The 26,383-nt window shown below is 39.3% G+C and overlaps 1 protein-coding gene and 1 non-coding gene across 2 annotated transcripts in view; both read left to right on the forward strand.

Moving 5' to 3' along the window:
- Nucleotides 1-711: 711 nt before the first annotated feature.
- COPS4 (COP9 signalosome subunit 4) overlaps nt 712-26,383 on the forward strand; it is a 38,563-nt gene continuing 12,891 nt past the window's right edge. Inside the window, exons 1-6 of the mRNA XM_052641855.1 lie at nt 712-839; nt 10,074-10,153; nt 13,555-13,706; nt 14,731-14,834; nt 19,500-19,653; nt 19,814-19,964. Coding sequence (XP_052497815.1) covers nt 766-839; nt 10,074-10,153; nt 13,555-13,706; nt 14,731-14,834; nt 19,500-19,653; nt 19,814-19,964 — 715 coding nt within the window. The 5' untranslated portion in view covers nt 712-765. The remainder of the gene's footprint in view (nt 840-10,073; nt 10,154-13,554; nt 13,707-14,730; nt 14,835-19,499; nt 19,654-19,813; nt 19,965-26,383) is intronic.
- Nucleotides 23,466-23,600, forward strand: LOC128050104 (small nucleolar RNA SNORA70). Its single transcript, XR_008199617.1, has one exon. It is a non-coding gene; the product is annotated as a small nucleolar RNA SNORA70 (small nucleolar RNA).

Raw genomic sequence — 26,383 nt, forward strand, 5'->3', positions numbered from 1 at the left:
TCCCCTTCCCCAAATAAGGAACATGTTCTTTTTCACATATAAAGTGGCAGAAATTCAAGTTTAACATCCTTTGTAGGCAAGGCTGCAGAAATTTGCACTCCTATATAAATACATAAATACAATTACATATCAAAGTAAGGCTATCATCTAATTTGTCATCCAAATGGAACAGTTTCCAGAGTGAAAGGGCATGTTATTAACAATTACTCCAGGACGACAGATGGAAAATGGCACTGTCCTGGATAAACTGAGATGTATGATCAATCTATATACAGACGCAGAGTAGAAATGGAATGGGGACATTTTTTTATTGTACTTTACAAATGTACCGGTCTGGTGAATTGTAAACAAACAAACAAAAAACCTCGTTCTTTACCACGGGTAGTTTAAGTGCAGCCTTAAAGAACAAGGGATGGTAAACTACAGATATGAGATACGGAACTTGACGAAAACCCCGAAGTTTTGCGAATCGGGCACTTACTGGGGTTGCACAAGCGAGACAGTCCCTTGGCGTTCATCCGCCAATCCGAAGTGGGAGCGCGTGAGCCCGAGCCTGTAAGAGAAGCCCGGGCGGGCCTAGGATTTGAGGAGTGGAGCTTCGCGTCAATCAACCTTGGGGGCGGACCTAACGCAGGCTCGGCGGTCTGGCCTACACAGGCGCTACTCTGTGGCATCTCGGGTTCCCTCTAGCCGCACTCTGGAGGACTACACTCGGTTTCTTTCGGCCGCGAGAGGCCCCGCAGCCTCCGCCGAGCTGGGAGAAAGATGGCGGCAGCCGTGCGACAGGATTTGGCCCAGCTCATGAATTCGAGCGGCTCTCATAAAGATCTGGCGGGCAAGTGAGTATTTCCCGGGGGCCTGGGAGGTGGAGAGGCAAGCCAGAGACTTGTTCTCCTTGGATTGACGGCGGCTTTCGGATGTGAAGCTAGGAGCGGGCCTGAAGATGAAGGGGGCGGGCCTGAGGTCGGTCGTGGAGGCAGATGTTGGGAGCAGCAGAAAACTGGAGGGGACCTTGTGCAGGGAGCGCTCGGGACCATATAGATCTGGAGTGGCTGTCAACTTTTTCAGCCCTTGATGGCATCCTTTCCGTTCTCTAAAGATTCTGGAAGCGCGGTCTGTGGGACGACTGCGCCCATGGCCTTCTAAACCTACCCCTCGCCCCTTCCCTTCGCTGGCCGGCCTCTCACACCGAATTGTGGCCTCTGTTTGCCTTTGCTGCGCCCGTTTTTTCTCTTTGACTGAGGGCCATTTGTATTCTGGAACCTTGGTTTAGAGTTTTCCGCGGAGATGGCTTCTTGAGGCTGACGGGGGCTGCTCAGGTATGGCCGCTTATCATGACGTCCAGAACTACTTGAACCATCTTCTGTGGGTTGTGTTTTGGGTACTCTCTCTCCCCGCCACCAACTCTAAAGGAGGGTATGGAGGAATGTCACCACAGCGTGGGTCAGGATGTCTAGAGTAGTGATGTTTGCAGAATTTTAAACATGATTAGAAATTTTGTCGGAATTTATGTAGAAAGGTTAAGTCCACTCCAACTTAAATTTGTGATTTGTGCCTGCCCTGCAGCCAGTTATTCAACAGTATTAATTACATCTAGATAGATAGATAGGGAGATAGATAGATGTCTGTTTCCTCTTTGTAGATTTCACAGCACTAAATTTTTTTTTTTGTAATTAACATGCATTGTTTCAAGTGTGCTTCTCAAATTGATTCTATTTACATTTGACAGCTAAGATCAGGTTGATCCATTTTAACAGGCAACACCTGTTTTAACCTGGCCATTGAAACACTGACTTTGTTTTATGTAGGCTGTAATGTATTTTGTCTGCTAGTAAATGTAATCCCGTATATCATTGGGAAATTTAGCAGTGCTATTGGGCTTAACTACTTTGTGGGGCAATTTCCCTCTCAGGAAGATGGGATAATTATAAGATAATTATTCTGTCTGAGGACAAAATAGAGTGTGTATATGCACCTAGAACAGTACCTGACACTTAGAGCCACAAGATTGTCCTCATTATTATTATTAAGAAGCTGGTAAGTACGTATTGACTTAATCCCTGGGTTGGAAATAAATTGAATATGTCTCACTGCTCAATTCTTTTTGCATGTAATTTTGATAGATTTGGATGAAAGTAAAACTCGCATTTTTTTTTCCATGTTTGCTTTCCTTTTTGTTTTGTTAAAAAAAAGATAAGTGTGTTAGTTATCAGAAGAGATATAGTTTTCACGTATTTGCAGAATTCTGAAACTTAAGCTAAGCATTTACTTCCTCAGCTCTGAATTGCGGATAAACAATAGTATCTGCCTTATTGGGTGCGTCAGTTATTTACTGCTCTGTAACAGATAAAAACTTAGTGGTGTAAAAGAAGTGTAATTTCTCAATATGCTTTAGATCAAGTAGATTGTTTTGCTGGTCTTGTCTGGGCCTACTCATGCAAGTGCAGTCATCTGGCAGCTCAGCTGGGGTTGGTAGGGCTAAAATGGACTTGCATACACATGTAGCTGTTGGCTGGGTCTCTCTTTCTGCACACTGTCTCTCATTCAGGGCCTTAGGAAGGTTTCAAGGAGGTGAAAGAAGAAGCTGGCAAGTCCTCTTAAGGCTACCCTTGGAAGTCTCACAACATCTGGTCTCAAGCACTGGTCAGAGTAAGTCCTAAGACCAGGCTGGATTCAAGGCTAGAGGAAATGCAATCTACCTCTAGTGGCCAGATTACATTGCAGAGGGGCGGGGTTAGGGGGAGGCAGTAATTGGATGCTATTATTGTAAGAGTCTAGTGCACCGATTATTGTGAAGATTAAATGGAATAAAGTACTTGATAACTGCTAGCCAGTGCTTCTTAAGGAAAGTCTTGGCCTTGCCTGTAGGTACATATCTGGTCCTGTCTGGGCAAGAATATGTCATATTTATTTTCACAAGAAAACAGTTCTGCCAGCTACATGCTCTATGAGAGAAATACTCTTATACCAGTGGTTTTAGGGTTTGTATTAGGAGCGGAGTAACAAAGGTGGAGAAGGAAATGGCTACCCACTCCGGTATTCTTGCCTGGGAAATCCCATGGACAGAGGGGCCTGGTGGGCTATGGTCCCTAGGGTTCCAAAGAGTTAGACATAACTTAGCGATTAAATCGGAGAAGGAAATGGCAACCCACTCCAGTATTCTTGCCTGGAGAATTCTGTGGGCAGAGGAACTTGGTGGGCTGCTGTCCATGGGGTCACACAGAGTCGGTCACGACTGAAGCAACTTAGCATGCGTGCATGCAGCAGAGGAGTCCATATTAAGAAATAATGGAATAAATTCCTTTTTGAAATATTGCTGAATTACCAGCAATTTACAGAATATCTATGAGTAGTTATTCAATAAATATTGCTTGACTCAGTGAATAGCTGGAAAGGTATAGAGTTTATATTTGAAACCAGGTTTCTGTACTCCAAAAAGCTAATTTTTAACCCGCCAGACTACACTGCTTTTCTTGTCAAAACTTCAGTTAGAAATACTTTCCCATAACTGTGAAATAATATTGCAGTTTAAAATTGATACAAAAAATCGGCCATGTGAGAAGCAATTTTGCAAATTATATATGCTGCTTTTGTACGTATGCATTGTGTTGATAATCTCATATAAGTTTCATAAGAGGAAATCCTTGAGAGAGGGCATTTGTTGTGCTAGCTTATTCACTTGGCTAAAACCTGTGTGGCTCTTCAGAATTCAGTTCAGATGTTACTTCTTCCATAAAGCCTTCTGGGAACAACCATTATCACGTCGAGGACTCGGTTATGTGCTCTCCCTCTGCCCAGTGGCATCCTGTGTTTACCTCTAGGATAGCGCGTCACTGTTTTGTCTTTTAACTTCTCTGCTTTTCCAGCTAGATGGTTACTTCTCTGAGGGCAGGTTTGAGGTCATGGATTAAAGGTCTTTTCTGAGTCAATGTTATACAGATATGACCCTGCCCACCCCACCCCCAGTTCTGTGGGATGGAGGGTACCCAGAGGAAGATATCAGGCCTTTGAAATCTAAACATTGCATTTTACAAGAAAACTGTTAACCTGGAGAAAGAGGAGAATGGGGGCTGTTTTAGTTGCCATGACTATAAAAAAGGTTGTTTTGCAGAAAAGAAAATAGACTTTTCTGCCTCACAGAGGGAGATTTTGGATCAGAGCTTTCTGATAATACAGTAGAATAGGTTGTCAAAAAATACGCTCAGTCATGTCCAACTCTCTGCGACCCTGTGCACTGTAGCCCGCCAGAGTCCTCTGTCCATGACAGATTACACACATTACATACACTGTACACACACATGCCCCACAGGCAGGTTACATAGCCTCAAAGACCCCTTCTAATGCAGATTCTCTGGTTCTCTGTTATTCCCACATACAAATTTCAGTGATCTGAAAGAGAGGTGTTCTGTAAAGTCTAGTGTTTGCCATATGCCAAGCATAACTTTAATTACATTTTAATCTTAAACAGTAAATGACATTATTTACATTGGTGATGGTGGTGGTAGTTGCTCAGTCGTGTCTGACTCTTTGTGGCCCATGGACTGTAGCCGCCAGGCTCCTCTGTCTTTGAAATTTCCAGGCAAGAATACTAGAGTGGGTAGCTATCCCCTTCTCTGGAGGGTCTTCCCGACCGAGGAATTGAACCCAGGTCACCTGCATTGCAGGCAGATTCTGTACTATCTGAGTCACCAGGGAAGCCCCAGATATTATTTACAGTACATATGAGAAAACAGGTGAAATCCTTTGCTCCGAGGTCACATAGCTAGTGACAAAGCCAGAATACAGTCTGTCTGCTTGGCTCAATGCCCTTAACTCGAAATACACCTACCTTTTGGTTTTATATTTTCAGCAAACTGGACGCCTTTTCAGATATTGATTTTTTTTTTTTTTGCCTGGGATATCTTCTTCTCCCATGTTTCCCACTTACCACTAAGTTCAGATATTTAAAATGCTTACAGATTAACCTCATTAGAAAATTATTTCTCTTCTAAATTATATTAGTGCTTAGCTGTAAGATTTTGTCTTTAATTTTGTGCGACTTCATTATGATGAGTGTGTGGATTTGATTTTGCTCATCTGTGTCAATTAAGTTTTGCTGTGAAATAAACCACCCCAGAACTTTGAGGCTAAAAACGAGAGTCATTTATTTAGCTCACAGTTGCGTTGTTGGCAATTTGAGCTGGGCCCAGCTGGTTGATTCTTCCCTTCTTCACATGGTCTTGGTTCCACAGGGGCTCCACGTGTATCAGATCAGGTAGGCAACTCTGCTTCTCTGAGTTGGCTGGTGCAGTGGCACTGACTAGGCTACTTAACCTTATTATCCAAAAGATCGTGCAAGTGCAAGTGAAAGTTGCTCAGTTGGGTCCAACTCTGTGTAGCCACATGGGCTGCAGCCCGCCAGGCTCCTCTGTCCATGGAATTCTCCAGGCAAGCATACTGAAGTGGGTAGCCATTCTCTTCTCCAGGGGATCTTCCCAACCCAAGGATCAAAGCTAGGTCTCTTGCATTGCAGGCAGATTCTTTACCATCTGAGCCACCAGGGAAGCCCCATCCAGTAAGTTGGCCTGGACTAATTCATGTGGCTAAGTCAGGTTCCAGGAGATAAAGATAAACACAAATTCTGTAGAAGTCTGTGCTTGGAACAGGCATGTTACTTCCGCTGCCTTCTACTGGTCAAAACAAGCTCAGATCAGAGGGTGGGGAGATAAACTCTACCTCTTGATGCAAAGACCTACAAAAAGTCACATTGGAAAGGCACATAGAGAGAGTAAAAGAATTGGGGCCAATTTTTGTAAATGCTCTATGGCATTATCCTGGTTAAGCTTCCTTGTGTTTCTTGAATCAAAGGATTGGATTATTTCATTGTCTTAGAGGTTTTTCAGCTCGCTATCTGTAAATATTGCCTCTATCATATTCTGTTTTCTCCTCTAGGACCCCAGGGAAACCCTTGTCAGGCCGTCTTACTGTGACCCCTCTGCCCTTTACTCTGTCTTCTGTACTTTCCGCTTCAGTGCTTTATTCTGGATAAGTTCTTCCAACCTGCTTTCTAGTTTACCAGTTCTTCAAGAGTGTCTAGTCTACTGGGAAGAACTCAACTGAGTTTTAAGTTTTGGTGACATTACTTCTTAGTTATGTAGTTTGGGTGATTCTTTTTTTTCAAATGAACTTTTTATAAAGACAACTAGCCAATCTGATCACACGGACCACAGCCTTGTCTAACTCGAAACTAAGCCATGCCGTGTGGAGCCACCCAAGATGGATAGGTCATGGTGGAGAGGTCTGACAGAATGTGGTCCACTGGAGAAGGGAATGGCAAACCACTTCAGTATTCTTGCCTTGAGAACCCCACGAACAGTATGAAAAGGCAAAATGATAGGACACTGAAAGATGAACTCTACAGGTCGGTAGGTGCCTAATATGCTACTGGAGTTCAGTGGAGAAATAAATCTAGAAAGAATGAAGGGATGGAGCCAAAGCAAAAACAACACCCAGTTGTGGATGGGACTGGTTGTAGAAGCAAGGTTTTGGGAAAGATTGAGGGCAGGAGGAGAAGGGGACGACAGAGGATGAGATGGTTGGATGGTATCACCGACTCAATGGACATGGGTTTGGGTGGACTCCGGGAGTTGATGATGGACAGGGAGGCCTGGTGTGCTGTGTTTCAGAGTCGGACACAAAGAGCGACTGAACTGAACTGAACTGAACTGAGTTTCTTGCTGAAACTTTAAAAGCTTGTCTTTTTCTCTATAAACCTGATAAGCATAAGTGTGTTTCAGTCTTTCTGATAACACCAGTATCTGGAGTCCCTGTTTTTTGCTGTTGTCTGTTGTTTCTGTTGATTCCAGGTAATATTGTCATAGTGGTTTCCCTGATGGCTTAGTTGGTAAAGAATCTGCCTGCAGTACAGGAGACCCAGGTTCGATCCCTGGGTCGGGAAGATCTCCTGGAGAAGGAAATGGCAGCCCACTCCAGTATCTTTGCCTGGAAAATCCCATGGACTGGGGAGTCTGGTGGGCTGCATGCAGTCTGTGGGGTCACAAAGAGTCAGACGTGCCTGAGCATCTCAGCGTATTATTAATATTGTCATATACCTTGTAATATTTTTTTGCTGGGCAAATTATTTTAAAATGTATTTTTAGAAACAACTGGAGGCCTATGATATTACCTTTCAGGGAGGAATTTCGTTTCCTTCTGCCAGGGACCTGACAGTGCTAGGAGTCTAGGACCAAGGTTTCCAGATTCACTGGTCTTCCTACCAGATGATCCTTAGAGTAGAATTTGTAACCTTACTTCCAAAATGTGAATGTTTCTTCCTCTGGCACATAAAACCCCTCAGACTCCTGTTCTAGTTTTTATTAGTTGGCCAGAAATTGCAGCTTGCCGTGTTTCCAGCAGACAGCAGAACACCCCAGAGCCAGCCCACTCCCTTCTCCCCCCAGGCGCGCCTCTGCCTCTCAGACATCCTTCCACAATCAGCAAATGCTTTCAGGCAGAAGCTGTGAACCTCTTTGTGCCCTTAGTCTCTTCTGATTACCCTTTCTTGTTAGGATGTTATGCTGTTAAATTTTTTTTTTCATTTCTTTCAACTTTCTATGTGTTTTTGGAGGTCATTGTGGTCCAATCTCTAGTTCACCAATATTATAAACAGAAAGATCTGTGAATACATACCTGTTATACTCGTTTTGAGCATATATAGTGACTGTGGTACATTTTCATGTGTATGTGTTTTATTGACCTCCAAATCCCTTCAAGCGCCAAGAAATCAGAAATTGATATACTGAACTTTAATTCACATAAGTGATAGGTGCTTGATAAACATTTGTTGATGATAAATGCATGGGACAGGTACAAGATTGCCTTACTTAACTAAATTTCTTTTCGTCCATAGTATTTTTTTTGAAAGGAAAAATACATGGTACTTGTCATGTACCACTCCACATCAGGCATTTTTCCATCTTTCCATTGTTTTAGATTTTAAAAAATTTTTTTGATGTTCCCAATATAGATTAGTTGATTGATAAGTTGTGAAACTGTATATTAAAACTTAAGTTATTAGCAAATTTTTATAAGTGAGGCATTGTCATCTTTGAATATAATATTATTAGTATAAGATAAATGGGATTTAAGAATAAGAGGGTTTAGCCATAGTCTTGATTTAATTTGTATGAAAAATAAGCTAATCTAAAAAAGAAATCATAAACCAATGAATGTATTAACTAAAATCATGCCCAGGGCAATAAAGTGTATTTATAAATGTAGACAGGGAAAAAAATCGATGTGCATATGAGTGTGTGTATATGTATATATACAGAGAGATTGAGATTTTTTTGTGTGTGGGATCTCAGTTCCTTGACCAGGGATTGAAACCCGGACCATGGCAGTGAAAGCCTGGAATCCTAACTAGTAGGGCACCAGGGAACTCCTGAAAATGAGATTCCGTCTGAATAAGTTATTAGATGACTGTATTTTATCCCTCAAATTTAGCAATTTTTATTTTAAAGCTTAGTAATATTTCCTTTCTTTCTTAGACTAGTTTGACTTTTCTTTTGGAGTTGGCTGTCTTTTCTGTCAGTATACCTGCTTTACAAAGCCAGTTTGATTCATTGCAGTTTTGAGAAATCAGACAGTCAAGCTTGTGAGAATATCAGATAAGAATCAGTGAGTGCTGAACTGTAGCTTGAGGATGTGCCTTACAAATAGAAGTCATAAGTTTGAAAGAATTTGGGTCCTATTTGTGTGTTTTTGTTTCTTGACTATATTCTGGATACTGTTTTGAATAATTGCAATTAGGTTTTTAAAAAGCATTAATGAATGCTTTTAATAAATATTATGATTGAGACAAATAAAGAGGATTAAGAATAGTATAATACCTATGTATCAACCACTCAATTTAAGAAATAAAATGTTTTAATACCGTTGTATCTTTGAGTGCTTATGATGTGCCAAGTACTGTTCTAGGCATTATATGTGCTATACTTAGTTGCTCAGTCATGTTTGACCCTCTGTGACCCCATGGACTATAGCCCGCCAGGCTCCTCTGTCCATGGGGATTCTCCAGGCAAGAATATTGGAGTGGGTTGCCATGCCCTCCTCCACATAGGAGTAAACAAAACAAAAAATCCTTGTCCTGATGGAGTTGACAGGTTAGGAAGCAATTTGCTATCACTTAATAATTCTTATCAGTCTTGTTTTTAGCATTACCCCCTCATTTTTAGAATGCTGCTTTGAATTTTTGTGATCATGAATATTAGAATAGTTGTTAGAAGCGAATGCAAGTAAAGAACTAACGGGCACTGCCTGACAGCATGAAGGACGTTCAGTCAGTACGTTTAGCTTGGTAGGGTGTGTTCTGTACACACTAAGACACTTGATCTCTAGTATTTGGCTTCATTGCCAGTCAACATTACCCTGTTGTTGGTAATTCTATATTCATTAGGGCCATAAGGAAAAGGTTCTGGGTCACTTCAAATAATGTCCTTGTGCGTACATTAGTGAAGGATATATAGTTTACCTTTTGAGGCACTTGAAAGAAAATTGACGTTTTAAATTCAGAACTGAAACTTTAAAGAAAAAGTGGCATCTTAGATCCAGTAACTTAGTCTTTTTGTGATGGACATGAAAACTTTAAAAATTGTGGTATACTGTAAAGAAAACTAGAAGTGGCACTTTGAATTATAGATTTAATGTTTCTTATGATGGACTGAAAACTTAAAAAAAAATCTGTAGTGTACTACTATAAAGAAAGCCACAAACCAGAGCACAATGAAAGAAACCAGGGTAAATAGAAATAAACATCAGAGTTAGTATTAGATTATATGCTCATGCTCAGTTGCTCAGTGTGCGACCCCATGGACTGCAGCCCTCCAGGCTCCTTTATCCATGGAATTATTTAGGCAAAATGTTGGAGTGGATTGCCATTTCCTCCAGGGGATCTTCCTGAGCCAGGAATCAAACTCATGTGTCCTGCATCTCTTGCATTGGCAGACAGATTCTTTATTAGTGAGCCACCTGGGAAGCCCATAGTCTATATAGGTGACTTCTAAACACACATTTTTTTCTCTGTATTATTTTAGGTATCGTCAGATCCTGGAAAAAGCCATTCAGTTATCTGGGGCAGAACAACTAGAAGCTTTAAAAGCTTTTGTGGAATCAAGTAAGTGGAAGAAAAATTCCATGTTTGCCTTATATTACCAAGTTAAGACTTAAAAGCTTACTCAAGCCTTGTTTTAGATTAAATTGTCAATATAATTTACATTGCAAGTAAATGAAATATGCATTGAGCTTGATTGATTTTAGAATTTAAACTACATGCCACTTGATATTTGTTTTTCAATCAACTGTGAAGACGTTGTTACGTTTACATATATGGTTTTGCATAGTTATTAATATAATAACTGCTGAGAGGCAGTATAGCAAATGACAGAGAATAGTCTGGATTCAAATCCTGGTCTGCTCTTTTATTAGCTGTGAGATCTTGGGTAGATTATATAACCTCTCTATGCCTCTTTATTTCCTTGTCTATAAAATGGGGATATGATAACTACCCTGTAGAATTGTTGGAAAATTAAATGAGTTAATATCCATAATAAACTGCTTACAACAGTACCTGGCATATGATAAGTGCTAGAGAAGAATTAGCTGTTGTTAAGAACGTTTCTTTTGAATGGGAACTAGAAATTTCCATTCTTTTAAGATATTCTTCCCTACTCCCTTACTTCAAACATACCCAGTTATTTTGAAAATTACTCAGGATTCAGGCTGGAATTTATTCTGAGTTGACAATATTAATGATACTTGATAGTGCTTTAGTTACAGTATGCTTTCACACACATGCGTCACACAGGCTCTGTTTTGTAACCCTGTGGTTAACAATATAGGTGTGAGTTCAGTTCAGTTCAGTCGCTCAGTCGTGTCTGACTCTTTGCGACCCCATGAGTCGCAGCACGCCAGGCCTCCCTGTCCATCACCAACTCCCTCAGTTCACTCAGACTCACGTCCATCGTGTCAGTGATGCCATCCAGCCATCTCATCCTCAGTCGTCCCCTTCTCCTCCTGCCCCCAATCCCTCCCAGCATCAGAGTCTTTTCCAATGAGTCAACTCTTCGCATGAGGTGGCCAAAGTACTGGAGTTTCAGCTTCAGCATCGTTCCTTCCAAAGAAATCCCAGGGCTGATCTCCTTCAGAATGGACCGGTTGGCTCTCCTTGCAGTCCAAGGGACTTTCAAGAGTCTTCGCTAGCCGTATATAATATATTATAAAATGAGTCTCAGGATTAAGTGATTTTTTTTTCCCCAAGGACATTTCGTTAGTCTGTGGCAGAGCCTAGACTTTTAACAGTTATAGGTGCCTAATGGCATTTGTAATGAAACTGTTCTCCGTCACATCCGGTATCATCCAATTCCGATTAATACACTGTAAACTGATTAGTTACACAGCCTGTCAGTTACTGCCTCAGATAACTCGGGCTTGCACTGTGAAACAAACTGGCAGTGGTTTCACAAAAACTCATAGCTTTTTAAAGGCCACTGCACTTAGTAGTAAAAGAGTAGTGCTTTTTATAAACTTTGAATCTAGTGAACCCCCCCCAAAAAAAGCAGTCTACTGTTAAAATCATTTGCATCAGCTGAATAGTTTTTGAACCATCATTTATTTCCCTAGTAACTACTGATTTAAACTTAATTTATCTAAGGAGTGGTTTACAAACACGATGCATCTTTTAAAAATGTAATTAAAGTGATAATAATAACTGACATTTGTTGAGTGATATGTGCCAGGTATTGCTTAAAGCGCTTTAGGTAAATTGCATTTAAGTTTCACAGCAACCTTCTTCACAGGTTTCTTCTGTGAACCTAACTTCACAAAAGAGGAAAGAGAAGCACAGGGAAATAAGTCTCTTGCCTGAGGGCATATAATCAGGAGGGTTTGTAAGCAGTGTGGCTTCAGAGTTTTTATCCTTAATCATGTATAATAATACAGCATAAATGTTTGCAAGCAAAGGCATAAAATATGTTTATACATCTTGTTGTTTTGTCACTAAGTCCTGTCCAACTCTTTGCAACCCCGTGAACTGTAACCCTCCAGGCTCCTCTGTCCAGGGGATTCTCCAAGCAAGAATACTGGAGTGGGTTGCCATTTCCTTCTCCAGGGGATCTTCCCGACTCAAGGCTCAAACCTGCGTCTCCTGCATTGGCAGGCAGATTCTTTACCTCTGAGCCACCAGGGAAACCCATCCATACATCTGTGCTGACCTAAGTTCTTTTTTTTTATAGTAGAAAATGACTTTTTTAAAAAAATATTTTTAAGCCTCTATTTATTAAAATTTTTTTGTTCTTTTCTTTTTTGGCTTCACCATGCAGCATACAGGATCTTAGTTCAGCATATGGATCTTAGTTCACTGACAGGGATCAAACCCATGCCCAGTCCTGTGAAATCATGGCTTCCTGACCACTGGACAACCAGGAAATTTCCTAGTACTGACCTAAGTTCTTATTTGTTGTTTTTGTTGGTAAAGTACAAGTGGCAGTAACTATCTCTACTCACTTTATTTAAACTGAATGAAAATTGTTTCACTGTTTCTTCTCTAACTTTTTTTTCTGTAGCTACATGGGCTATAAGGATGTAAATAAAAATATAGGTATTTCTGTGCCTTCACTTTGTAGAAATATAAAGAAGAGAAAGGAATAACATAAAATTCTCAACTGTTAACTTTTTCTCAGCCATTTCTGATTCTTAGAAAAGTTGTGGTATTTAAAGTGTCTGACTCTTTGAGACTCCATGGACTGTAGCCTACTAGGCTTCTCTGTCCATGGGATTTTCTAGGCAATAGTACTGGAGTGGATTGCCATTTCCTCCTCCAGGGGATCTTCCCAACCCAGCGATCGAACCCGGGTCTCCTGCATTGTAGACAGACACTTTACCATCTGAGCCACCAGGGAAGTCCAAAAGAAGAGAAAAGAATAACATAAAATTCTCAACTGTTAACTTTTTCTCAGCCAATTCTGATTCTTAGAAAAGTTGTGGTATTTAAAGTGCTTCCCAGGTGGCACTACTACTGCTGCTAAGCCACTTCAGTCGTGTCCGACTCTGTGCGACCCCATAGACGGCAGCCCACCAGGCTCCCCCGTCCCTGGGATTCTCCAGGCAAGAACACTGGAGTGGGTTGCCATTTCCTTCTCCAATGCATGAAAGTGAAAAGTGAAAGTGAAGTCGCTCAGTCGTGTCAGACTCTTAGCGACCCCATGGACTGCAGCCCACCAGGCTCCTCCATCCATGGGATTTTCCAGGCAAGAGTACTGGAGTGGGGTGCCATTGCCTTCTGCACCAGGTGGCACTAGGTATTTTTAATGTTTTGGTGCAGTTGTTAAGTGATCAAATAATTCAGAATAAGAAAAACTGGTTCTGTAATATAAGGTCATAGGAGTATGGAGATCAGTAAGTAATGCTTTGAAAGGTACACTAATATATTTTAGTATTAATTTTAGGTGAAAATTGATTGCTTAGTGAAAATATACAGATTATTCATGTTTTTCTTATCCTTTACTTTTTTTTAACAAGTGGTAAATGAGAATGTCAGCCTCGTGATCTCTCGCCAGTTGCTGACTGATTTCTGCACCCATCTCCCTAACCTGCCTGATAGCACAGCCAAAGAAATCTATCATTTCACCTTGGAAAAGATCCAGCCTAGAGTCATTTCCTTTGAGGAGCAGGTAAATACCTAGAGCAGTGATTTTTGTTTTATTTTTAGGAATTTGTTTATTATGTTTTCTTTTTTTAAAAGTATTGTTGATTGTTGATTATAAGTTTCAGGTGTATGGTAGAGTGATTCACAAGTTTTACAGGTTATATCCCATTTATAGTTAATATTGTAAAGTATTGGCTATTAAGAGTGGTGATTTTTAAACCTGAGATAGCAGCAATTATTTTGAGAGATACCATTAAATTTTTAAAGGAGATAATCATTCAATTTTATTTCTACAAAATGATGTGCCAAACAGCATTTTACAATATAAGATCAAATAAGTATTATGATACTTTAAGTCCAGCTGACATTTGCTTATATACTATAATTTGCTCTTATGAACCAAATATTACTTTTTAGACTATTTTAGTTTTGAAAGTTATTTATGTATTTACTTAGGACTGTGTTGGGTCTTTATTGCTGCGCAGGCTTTTCTGTAGTTGTGGGGACCAGGGGCCACTCTCTAGTCGCAATGTGAGGACTTCTCATTGCAGTGGCTTCTCTTGTTGCAGAGTGCAGGCTCTCGGCACACAGGCTCAGTAGTTGTGGCTCATGGGCTTAGTTGCTCCTCAGGAAGTGGAATTCTTCCTGATCCAGGGATCAAACCTGTGTCCCCTGCATTGGCAGGCAGATTCTTTACCACCAGACTTCCAGGGAAGCCCTAGATTATTTTTAAAAATGAATAAATTGTTAATTAGGCTGAGAACATAGGAGAACTCCAGCATTATATGTGCAGTGACACAAAAGCAAAACTTAATATTTAAATTATTGCCATAATCCACATTACAGAAATGTGTTTGTTCACTGTTTTGATATTTTATGACTGCAAAGTTCACAAAAGAAATTTGGGTAGTAAAGGTAAACTTTTACTATTTACTTGCCTGTAGAGTGTGTTGAATAAGAGCATTGTCATGATAGACTATCATTCTATTTATTTTAATTAGTTACTAATATCAGTAGAAATAATTTAACCCATATACTTCCTATTTCAGGTTGCTTCCATAAGACAGCATCTTGCATCCATATATGAAAAAGAAGAAGATTGGAGAAATGCAGCCCAAGTGTTGGTGGGAATTCCTTTGGAAACAGGACAAAAGTATAGTAAATAGTGGATATTGGATGGATATGTATAACTGTTCACTTACTTTTTTCTTCCATTTTAGAACAGGAAACAGATAATGAACAATTTAATGAATAAATAGATAAATTTTGTCCCATGTTAGAAGTGATAAGGGCTATAGAGAAAGGGGATAAAGTCGGGGGGCAGGATGTGTTACTAAACAGGGTGATTAGAGTGGTAGGGTGGTCCTGATACCACCTTTCTAAACACTTCAAGGGGGTAACGGAGAGGCTGTGCACTCCCTGAGAGAAGAGTGTCAATAGATCCTCTTGGAGAGGATGGCTAGTGCAAAGGCTTTAAGATGGGAGCTTGCTCAGAGTGTTTTAAGAAGACCAAGGAGACCACTGTGGGTGGAGTGAGCAAAGGGGAAAGTGACAGAGGGTGAGATCAGAAAGGACCGGGGACCAGAGTACGTGGAGCCTTGTCAGTCATTGTAAGGCCTTTGGCCTTTTTCTAAGGGAAACTGTGAAAAGCCTTTGAGGGATTTTGTACAGAGGACTGACGTGATCTGAGTTATGTTTCATTTTTTAAAAAAACATTTATTTACTTGGCTGCGTCAGGTCCTAGTCGTGGCGCACAGGCTCTCTGTTTTGGCTTCCGGGCTTCTCTAGTTGTGATACGTGGGCTCAGTAGTTACATTGCACGGGCTTAGTTGCCCCACAGCATGTGGGATTCCTGGTTCCCTGACCAGGGATCAGACCCACGTCCCCTGCATTGGAGGGTGCATTCTTAATCACTGGACCACGAGGGAAGTGCCTGGCATATTTTAGAGTCATTCTAACTACTGGGTTGAGAATGAACTATAGGCATGCAGTGATAGAAGTAGGGACATTAGCTGAGAGGTTTATGCACTACTGCAGGTGAGACAGAGATTGTGAGAAATGTTGGACTTTGAATATGTTTCTAAGGTAAAGCTAAGGATTTCTTGACAGCTTGGATATAAGAAAAAGAGCCAAGAGAAGTCCTGAGTTTTGGTTTGAGCAACTGGAAAAACAGAGTTGCCATCTACTGAATGGTAGAGAACAGGTTTTGAGGGAAGATCAAGAGTTCTGTTTTGGACATGTGATAACCAAGTAGAAATACCTAGTAGAGAGTTGAATTTGTTAGTCTGGAGTTTAGAGGAGAGGTCTGGACTAGAGATGTATTGTCGCCTGTGGGAACCACTGGGATATAAATGGAATTTAAAGCCATTAGACTGGATGAGATCTCCAAGGCAGGACATAGAGGTAGAGAAGGGGACTGAGTACCGGGTCTTCTGACACTAAGAGGTCAGGGCAGGAGGGAGATGTAGCAGGTGAGGATTGCCCACTGAGGTAAGAGGGAAACCAGGAGAACGTGGAGTGTGGTATCTGCGGAGCCAAACGAGGAAAGTGTATCAGCAAGGAGCAAGTGGTCAGTGCGGTGCTGATGGGCACGTAAGATGAGGAGTTGAAGGTTAACCATAAGAGTGAGTGATGTGGACATCATTGGTGGTCTTGACGGAAGCTGGTTTGCTAAAATGGTGAGAGCGAAAGCCCGACTGGAGTTGTTTACAAGAGAGGGAAGAGAAGAATTGGAGCTGGTGAGCATGGGCAAATCCTCGGGGAAGTGTTCATCAGAGGGAGCAGAGAAGTAGGGTAGAAGATGACAGTAGGCGTTAGGTAGAGATTGTTTTTTTCCATGATTCAGTGGAGGGCAAAACTCTGATCTTGGGGAGTAATGGAGGGGATTCTTGCAGGAGTAGAAGAGAGGGGAAGGAATCCAGTGGAGGGATAGGCTTCAGATAGGCCAGCAGATGGTTCATACTTGGCAGAGTTTTTCAACCTTGGCGCTGTTGGCCCTTTAGATTGGATAGTTCCCTGTTAGGGAGGCTGTGCTAGGTATACGCAGACGTGTAGCAGGACCAGGGGCCTCTATTCACTGGATGCCAGTGGCGCCACTACTCCTAGTTGTGACTATCAAAAATGTAGACATTGCCGAATAGTGCCTGGTGGGCAGACTAGTCCCCAGTGATCTCCCCTAACAGCCAGGAACACAGAGTATATGGTGCAGATGTTAGTAATACGGCGGTGGGGCTTGTGTAAGTACTCTTTGATTATTTCAGTATTCTTAGTGAAGTTGGAGTCAGAGTCATCAGCTGATAGGGGTGGGAGTAGTGAGGTTGAAGAGATACAAGAATATCAGAAAAATTCTCCAGGAGAGCGGGATAGTAAATAGACTAAAGATGGACAGTATACTTGGCAGCATTAAGGCTCGTTTAACAGTCGTCGTCTGTAAAATGAGATCTGGCAGATTGGTTGGCTGTTTTTCTCCATCGGAGTTCAGCTACATGGTTGGAAGAAAGGAGGGGATGAACTCTCCGATTTAACCAGCATTTTGATTTTGCTCAACAAGTACAACAGCATGAGAGGAACAAGGCAGACGAGTGCATACGCAATTCAGTGATGGTAATGATTGGCCATAGGGGTCAAGTGAGGTCAGGAGGAAAGTGAGGCTTTTAAGGAGAAAAATACAGTAACAATGTAATAGGATCAGTGGTTTGGGGGTCACAGTGAGTTCAGTGGATTTTTGGATTTGAGATACTAGAGAAAATGAGATGGAAGAATGATTGGAAAAATTAAGATGATAGTTTGTAACTCTTATTCAGCCAATCTTGCCTTTCATATGATTCTAAAAAAATTTATAGTTATTTATATTGTATAAGAAAGATGAAAGTTGTGAAACTCTTGGTTGTATTATTGAACATACTTCCTTTTTCAGTTGGCAACTATAAAAATACGAAGTAAATGACAAAAAATATTTTCAGTTACTTCTCTACTCTTTCACCAGGTGAATAAGGGATTCTTATTTTTTTTTCCTTAGTATTTGTGATCATAAGGCAAATACTACTTCAGGTATCTTGCCTTTTGTGCGAAATGATGCCCCTTGAAAAAGCAGTCAGTATATAAAAATGCCTTTATATATAGATGTTGAATTTTGTTTTCTAAGGCTTCTTGTTAATTCAGTTTTTTCCTTTGATAGTTTGAAAAGGCTGAAAAAGTTAAAGTATTAGTTTCTCAGTTGTGTCTGACTCTTTGCGACCCTATAGCCTGAAGCCCGCCAGGCTCCTCTATCCGGAGAATTCTCCAGGCAAGAATACAGGAACGGGTTGCCATTCCCTTCTCCATGGGGGTCTTCCTGACCCATGGATCGAACTTAGGTCTCCTGCATTGTAGGCAGATTCTTTACCATCTGAACCTCCATGGAAGCCTCTGAAAAGGCTGAGGGCTTTCTTAATCACTTTGGTCTTATGCTGTCTGGAGCACTGTCTTGTTAGTACAGAGCAAATGATTTATTTTTCATTGGTAGTTGATGTGAATACTGTTCTTTGCAGTGGTGGTTATTAACGTTTTGAGAGTACTGTAACATTATGTATGAGAATACCAAGAACTGAAATTTCTATGGTTTTCTAAACAAGTTAAAGTGATTTGGATAAATTATTGAGAGCTTGTTTCCCTAAAAAAGGATTCATTCTGATTATGAAAGTAATAGATATACTTGGCATAAGAAATGAAAATGCAGAAAAATACGGTGCTGTTTATAGCAATATATGTAAATATGAGTTGTGAATAGAGATAATAGAAAATATTAATAATATATGACTTATGGAAATTTTTGAATTGATATAAAATTTTTTGAAGAATTAGTTTCAAAGTTAGGGCCAAGTCAATTGTAAACTCTGTTCTTGCCACATGGTAACACCACTTTTGGTGATAAGTAGAATTAACTTTTCTGTGAGGGTAAATCTTGAATTATGTGAGTTTTGAATTATATAAGGTCTTCAGTTATGCATTTCTTGCGTATAAATGTGACCTTTGGGATAAGAAGAAAAATGAAAATTACCTGTATTATCACTCCAAGAGATAATTGCAATTCCTCTCTTGATGTATGTATATAGAAATACATTTTGATAGTGTTTTTATGTACTTTTTTATCCTTTTTTTCATTTACTGAAAACTTATGACTATTATCAGAAATAATTATTATAATAATGACACTGTATATAATTATTTTATATATATGTAATTGTGTAGTGTCTGTCATGTTTATATATCGCAACTTAATTAATTACCATAAATATCATTATGGGTGATTTCCATTTTTTTCCTATTATGGATATTTATGAATAACTTTACAAATGAATATTCTCTACACGTATATGTGTGCACATGCATGATTTTGGGGGGGATTTATTTTTTAGAGGTAGAATACAGTAGGTGAAGAATATATGCATTTTAAAGGAGTCAAAGAATGGTTGGAGAGCATACTGCCAAATTGTCCAGAATGGATGTACATGTCCATAGTTCTTTTGGTGGTGGTACATGATATGTCCTTGAACTGGGCTTTTAAAATTTTTTTAAAGATCTTTGATTTGTGAGATTATCTGAGGATTAGAAGAAGCTAAAATAGATATAAATAATGACAAAAATAATGAAAATTCAGTAAAATTTATTTGGAAATGTTTTTTAGCTTCTCTGTGTTTTTCCAATGCAGTAAAAAGTTTGAGTCCCTTATAGTAACAGAATATATGTGTACATATCAGGAAAACATAACTTATTTTCTACCACCCCTAAAAATTTTCTTGGTGAAGTAGTCATTCTGTGTCTTTCTGTTATCACCTAGACAGTACAATGTTGATTATAAACTGGAGACCTATCTGAAGATTGCTCGGCTATATCTGGAGGACGATGATCCAGTCCAGGCAGAGGCTTACATAAATCGGGCATCGTTGCTGCAGAATGAATCAACCAATGAACAGTTACAGATACATTATAAGGTAACTGATGAACTGGTTTGGAATTAATTTTGTGTTGGAGAATCCCACAGTATTAAGGTGCTCCAGAATATCTGATAAATGCTGTTGTTATACATTAGAAATTCTCTTTTCTTTTGCTTTTTAATTCTTCCCCCTAATTGAAACATTTTCCCTCTTAAAGGTATGCTATGCACGTGTTCTTGATTATAGAAGAAAATTCATTGAAGCTGCACAAAGGTACAATGAACTCTCTTACAAGACAATAGTACATGAAAGTGAAAGACTAGAGGCCTTAAAACATGCTCTGCACTGTACCATCTTAGCATCAGCAGGTAAACAAATCATTTATGCTTTAATGAGTAGAAAGCTATCTTTGCTTAATAATTTTAGGTTCGTTGCTATCCGCTGGAGAAGGGATAGACTACCCACTCTAATATTCTTGGGCTTCCCTAGTGTCTCAGCTGGTAAAGAATCCACCTGTAATGCGGGAGACCTGCGTTTGATCCCTGGGTTGGGAAGATCCCCTGGAGAAGGGAAAGGCTACCCACTCCAGTATTCTGGCCTGGAGAATTGCATGGACTATATAGTCCATGGTGTTACAAAGAGTCAGACACGATGGAGTGACTTTCACTGCTATTTGAGGATTTGGTGAGAAACTGTTCTTCAAGAGAATGTCTTATTAATACAGTTATGATAAATTTAATTAAAACATTTAAGCAGTAAGAGTAGGTTGCTAACTTAAGACGTTTTGAAAATATGTATTTACCAGCCTCTTATCCACAGATATTAGGAATTGTTAAGAGATAATCTGAAGGTTAGTTCTGCTAAAATATCACTGAACAAAATGGATATTAAATTGAGCATTACACAAAGGGAAATGAAAATTAAAATCTAGAAATGGGTAATATAATTAATGTACTGCTTTGGGGATTTTTAAAAATTTTTAATCTTGAAGCCTCAGTTTTAGACCTGGCACGTATCTTTTTCTCCAGTAAATATAAGTAGTAAACTGTTCTTTGTCCTTTTTACTAAACTACAGCATGTAAATCATTCAACTTATAAAGCAGGAAAGGGCATTGAGAAGAAATGCTGATAATTCTAAGCCATGGTGTTTCTAAATCATTTTATAATGTTTGTTTTTGAACTGTGTTTAGTTGAGAGCCTAATGACATATTCAGACTACACATTTCATTCTGTATAAAGCAGTGATCTTATTTATTTTTGTTACTGAAAAGACAGTACATAAAATGGTACCACTTTCTACTCTGAAGAACTATTACTGATTTCTTCTATCTCTTTCAGTATATAAGTGTGTATCCTCCTTTTTATACACAAATTATAAGATGATATACACACTTTTGCAGGGTGCCTTTTTTATGTGGCTGTCCATCACAGTGGTCTTTATACAACTCATAAAACTCATTCTTTTTTATTTTCTATCCTTTGGCTTTATCATAATTAGCCAGTTATGATGCTGTAGTGATTATACGTGTATGTATAGGTTAAATTCTTGAATCTAAGGGTGCATACATTTAAAATTTTGATAGAAATTAAAGTTGCCTTTTAACGTTACCCTCTAAACAATAATGTCTGTGTGTACCTAATTGTTGTGTTGTTCAGTTGCTTAGTTGTGTCTGACTTTTTGTGACCCCATGGACTGCAGCAAGCCATGCTTCCCTGTCCTTTACTATCTCTTGGAGTTTGCTCAAGTTCATGTCCATTGGATTAGTGATACTGTCTAACCATCTCATCCTCTGCTGCCCTCTTCTCCTTTTGCCTTCAGTCTTTCCCAGCATCGAGGTCTTTTCCGATGTACCTGGTTATTCACACACACATTTCCAAATTTTTTTATCCTTACTAACCTGGTAGAAGAAAGGTAATATTTCATTCTAGTTTTAATTTGCATTTCATTTACTATGAATGCTTTTGAGCATCTTTTCACGTGTTAAAAAAAATCATTATTGAAAAACCCATTTTTTTGAAGTAAATTAGTCTGTTTATGTTCATTAGCCATTTTTTATCTTTTTCTTATAAAAACTGTTGACATATATAAGAAATTAACAAGTTTTTCTCCCAGTTTATTATCTTTTTTGGCTTTATTTATTTTTTAATTTTTGCCACTCAGAAACTTTAGATTTTTATATAGTTAAATATTTTAATCTTTTATAGCTTTGGGGTTATGTCGACTTGCTTGAAAGGTCTTTCCTGTTCTGAAATTACATATTTTAGATTCCTTCATGTTTTCTTCTGGTACTTTAAGTTCTTGAATCCTCTGATCTTTCAGTTCAGTTCAGTTCAGTCACTCAGTTGTGTCTGACTCTTTGCAACCCTGTGAACCGCAGGATGCCAGGCCTCCCTGTCCATCACCAACTCTTGGAGTTTACCCAAACTCATGTCCATTGAGTCAGTGATGCCATCCAACCATCTCATCCTCTGTCATCCCCTTCTCCTCCTGCCCTCAATCTTTCCCAGCATCAAGGTCTTTTCAAATGAGTCAGCTCTTCACATCAGGTGGCCAAAGTATTGGAGTTTCAGCTTCAACATCAGTCCTTCTAATGAACACCCAGGACTGATCTCCTTTAGGATGGACTGGTTGGATCTCCTTGCAGTCCAGGGGACTCTCAAGAGTCTTCTCCAACACCACAGTTCAAAAGCTTCAATTCTTTGGCGCTTAGCTTTCTTTATGGTCCAGCTCTCATCTCCATACATGACCACTGGAAAAACCATAGCCTTGACTAGCTGGACCTTTGTTGACAAAGTAATGTCTCTGCTTTTTAATATGCTGTCTAGGTTGGTCATAACTTTCCTTCTAAGGAGTAAGCATCTTTTAATTTTGTGGCTGCAATCACCATCTGCAGTGATTTAGACTCTGAAAAATTGAGACCCCTAGAGAGCTTTTGTTTATGTAGAGTATGTCTGCTTTTTAATGTATTAGAAATTGAAGTAATAAAAATATTTATTAATTCATTTAAAAGTAACAATAATAGATCTGTTACATATAAACATAAGTGACTTTTTTGGACATACCGCATGGCTTCTTAGTTCCTGACCAGGAATTGAACCCACATCCTCTTTAGTGGAAGTGTGGAATCCTAACCCTGGGACCATCAGAGACGTCCATGCTTGTTTTTCTAAATGGCTAGTTATTTGAGTTGGCATTCTTTATTGAATTGTGAATCCCTTTTCTCCCTGTTGCTTTGAAGCACATTATAATAGATTTCTGGACACAGTATTCTGTTCCATTAATTAGCCTGTGTATTTCTGAATACATTAATACTATGTTCTTCAAATTATTATAGCTTTATCTTTATAGTGTCTTAGCAGATCTTCTTACTCTTCATTACTCTTTCCTAAAATTTCCTGGCTTTTTGTTATATTTGCATTCTCTCATTGTCTCTCTTTCTTTCTCACACCCACACTCATGCATGCACACACGCGCACACACACACACACATTTTGATGTATCATTTTAAAGTAATTTGAGGGCCATCATGACACTCCTTCATATATCATGATGTATTTCCTAAGAATAGAAACATTTTTTTCTGTGTAACTGTAATACCATTATCATCCCTAAAAAAGTTAACACTGTAGAATTTAGTAGCTGGTCCGTATTATCACTGCTTCAGTTAGCTCAAGGATATCTTTTATACCTGCCTTTTTCATCTTAAATAAGGAGGAATTTTATGTGTGTTATTTGGTGATTATTATTCTTTAGATTCTTTTAGTCTAGAAGAGTTTCCTCATTCCCCCCACCCCCAACTTTATTGCGGTATAGTTCATGTACAACATTGTATATGGTTTCCTCACTTAAAAAAAAAAAAAAAAAACTTTTGCAGCCAATTAAGCCGACTGTGCTCTTTTCCCCATGGGGGCCCAGTGTGCAGTGGCTGCAAACAGCAGCCTCCTCGGTAGTGTATGCAGCCTGTTGCTTGTACAGGTTGCCCTAAGGGACCTTGGATACAGCTCTTTCCAGTGGACATTCATGACTAGCATGCTGTCCCCAATCTAGGCTCCAGACAGGTATGCATGGTCCCTTTGGAAAGCCCTGGGGCACACTGGCCAGGGTCCACATTGGCCAAGTCATAATGTCCATCCGCACTGAGCTGCAGAACATGGAGCCTGTGATTGAGACCCTCCTTGGGGCCAAGTTCAAGTTCCCTGGCCACCAGAAGATCTACATCTCCAAGAACTGGGCGTTTACTAAGTTCAGTGCAGATGAACTTGAAAGCATGGTGGCAGAAGAGCAGCTCATCCCAGATGGCGAGGAGTCACATATTATGTACACAACCCTGATGGTGGCCCTCTGGACAAATGAGGGGCCCTGCCCTTATGAGAGCCTTGGCGCGGTTGCCTCCTTCCTCTTGCCCACCGATGAATCTTACGTTCCTGTCCAAAAAAAAGAAAATACTGACTTTGAAGTTATTATAAAGAATATCCTTCATCCTAGATTTTTTGATCTATATGATATGTACTGTGCTTAGTCACACAGTCATGTCTGACTCTTTGCGACACCATGGACTATAGCCCACCAGGTTCCTCTGTCCATGGAATTTTCTAGGCAAGAATATTGGAGGGAATTGCCATTTCCTCCTCCTGGGGATCTTTCCTACCTAGAGATTGAACTTGTGTCTCTTGCGTCTCCTGCTTGGTGGATTCTTTACACTGTGCCACCTGGGAAGCCCTCTTTGAGATATATATATGTATCTATCATATATATATCATGTATCTATGATATATATAGTTAATTTATTCCTTAATCCCATAGATTCCTTATAAAATAGAAGTTATACCCAAAGGTTATATTAGATTCAGGTTAATTTTTTTTCTAGCAAGAATACCTTATAATGATACTATATACTTGCTGTTGAATCATGTCAGCACATACTGCTACATTGTCCCACTGTTAGTGATGCTGAGTTTGTTCATTTAATTAAGGTAGAAACGCCATTGTAAAGGTACATTGTCCTCTTTGTATTTTGTAAGCAATTCATGGGGTGCTGCTTTGACACCACAAAAATTCTGTTTTCCAAATTCCTTTCCATAATTTAATATCTGTTAATAATCCTTGCTGGATCACTCATTGCATGTAGTATAAAATGAAAATGAAAAATGGTGAATTATTCATTCTTTGTTCCTTTTTTCCCCAAATATCACTGTGAACTTTTTCTGTGCTTATTCTTCTGCATGTAGAAGCACACAGAACTGTACATACAGAAACATGTGTGCACAGAAAACATGTACACACAGAAAACTGTACATATCAAAAGTATACACTTCAGTGAATTGTCACAAATGAAAGCCACCATATAGTCAGTGCTCAGAAAAAGAAGCAAAATATTACCAGCACCATGAAAGCCTCTGTCCTGCTTTCTCCTAATCTCTATCCCTAACCCCCAACCCCTAAGAGTGGTCATTAGTATATATTAATTTTGCCTGCTTCTTATGTTTATATAAATGAAGTCATGTAGTATATATACTCTTGTCTTTCTTCTTTTGCTCAACTTTATGAAATTTACCCACATTGTTAGAGGTATTTTCTTCATTTTTTGTTGTTATGTGGTATCCCATTCTGTGAATATACCACATTGTTTATACTATTGCCTTGTCATTGGCTATTAGTAATAGTACTGCTATGAATATTCTTACATATTTGACTCAGTTTTTAAATTTTATTTGTGTGTTACAATAAATTATGGTTGTGATTCTTTTTGATGCTCAAGTTGTCCCAAATATGACCAAATTATGTCTTTTTGACGTGGCCCCCCTGTTAGTCTTTGAGTGCTTGCCCGACATATAGTATAAAAAGATGCCTTAGGCTCCTTTTGTTTTTTTCCCTGCCCCAGAAGTGAAATCAGCTATTTTTTAAGGATTTCTAGTTCCTCTTAATGAGGTTAGCAAGATCAGGATAGTAGGTATGCTCACTGATGCTGGATGGCATTGTCATTTAGGCTCTTTCAGTATATAGAGCTAAAACTAAATTTAAAAAGAAAAAGTCTGTTCATAATTTTATTTCCATTAGTTCACTTTTTAATATCATCAGTTGTCATGTGATTTTCCACCACTTAAAGGTACTCGAAGGTGTAAATTGAGACTATGAAAATCAAGTTTTCCATCTGAGAAATGTTTGTTCATCTTTCATCAGTTGTTTTATTATTACCAGAAGGATGCATGTTTGTTACAGAAATATAAGTAAGCAAGAAGAAGAAAATAGCAGTTAGCTGTAATTTGAACCATTTGTAACATTTTGGCATATGACTGGTTCTCCATATCCATGGGTTCTGCATCTGCAAATTCAACCACCCATGGATTAAAAATATTTGGGGAAAAATTTTTTAGAACGTTCCAAAAGCAAAACTTGAATTTGCCAGCCAGAACTATTTATATAACATTTACATTGTATTTACATTTACATTGTATTGTATTACATTACAGTGTACGTTGTATTATACATAATCTGGAGATGATCTAAAATATAAGAGAGGATATATGAAGGTGGTGTAAATAGAGCATCATTTTACTTAAGTGACTTTTGCACTGGCAGGTTTTGGTATTTATGAGGGAGTCTTGGAACCAGGCCCTGTTGGCTACTGAGAGAATGATTGTGTATCATAGTCTTCACAGATGAATATAGAGTTGATCCTTATTATTCACAGATTCCATGTAGGTGAATCTACCTACTTGCTAAAATTTGTCACCCCCTCCCAAATCAATACTTGAGGTGCTTTTACAGTCATTTGCAGACATGTGC

Source organism: Budorcas taxicolor, chromosome 6, assembly GCF_023091745.1.
Source record: "Budorcas taxicolor isolate Tak-1 chromosome 6, Takin1.1, whole genome shotgun sequence".
NCBI lineage: Eukaryota > Metazoa > Chordata > Mammalia > Artiodactyla > Bovidae > Budorcas > Budorcas taxicolor.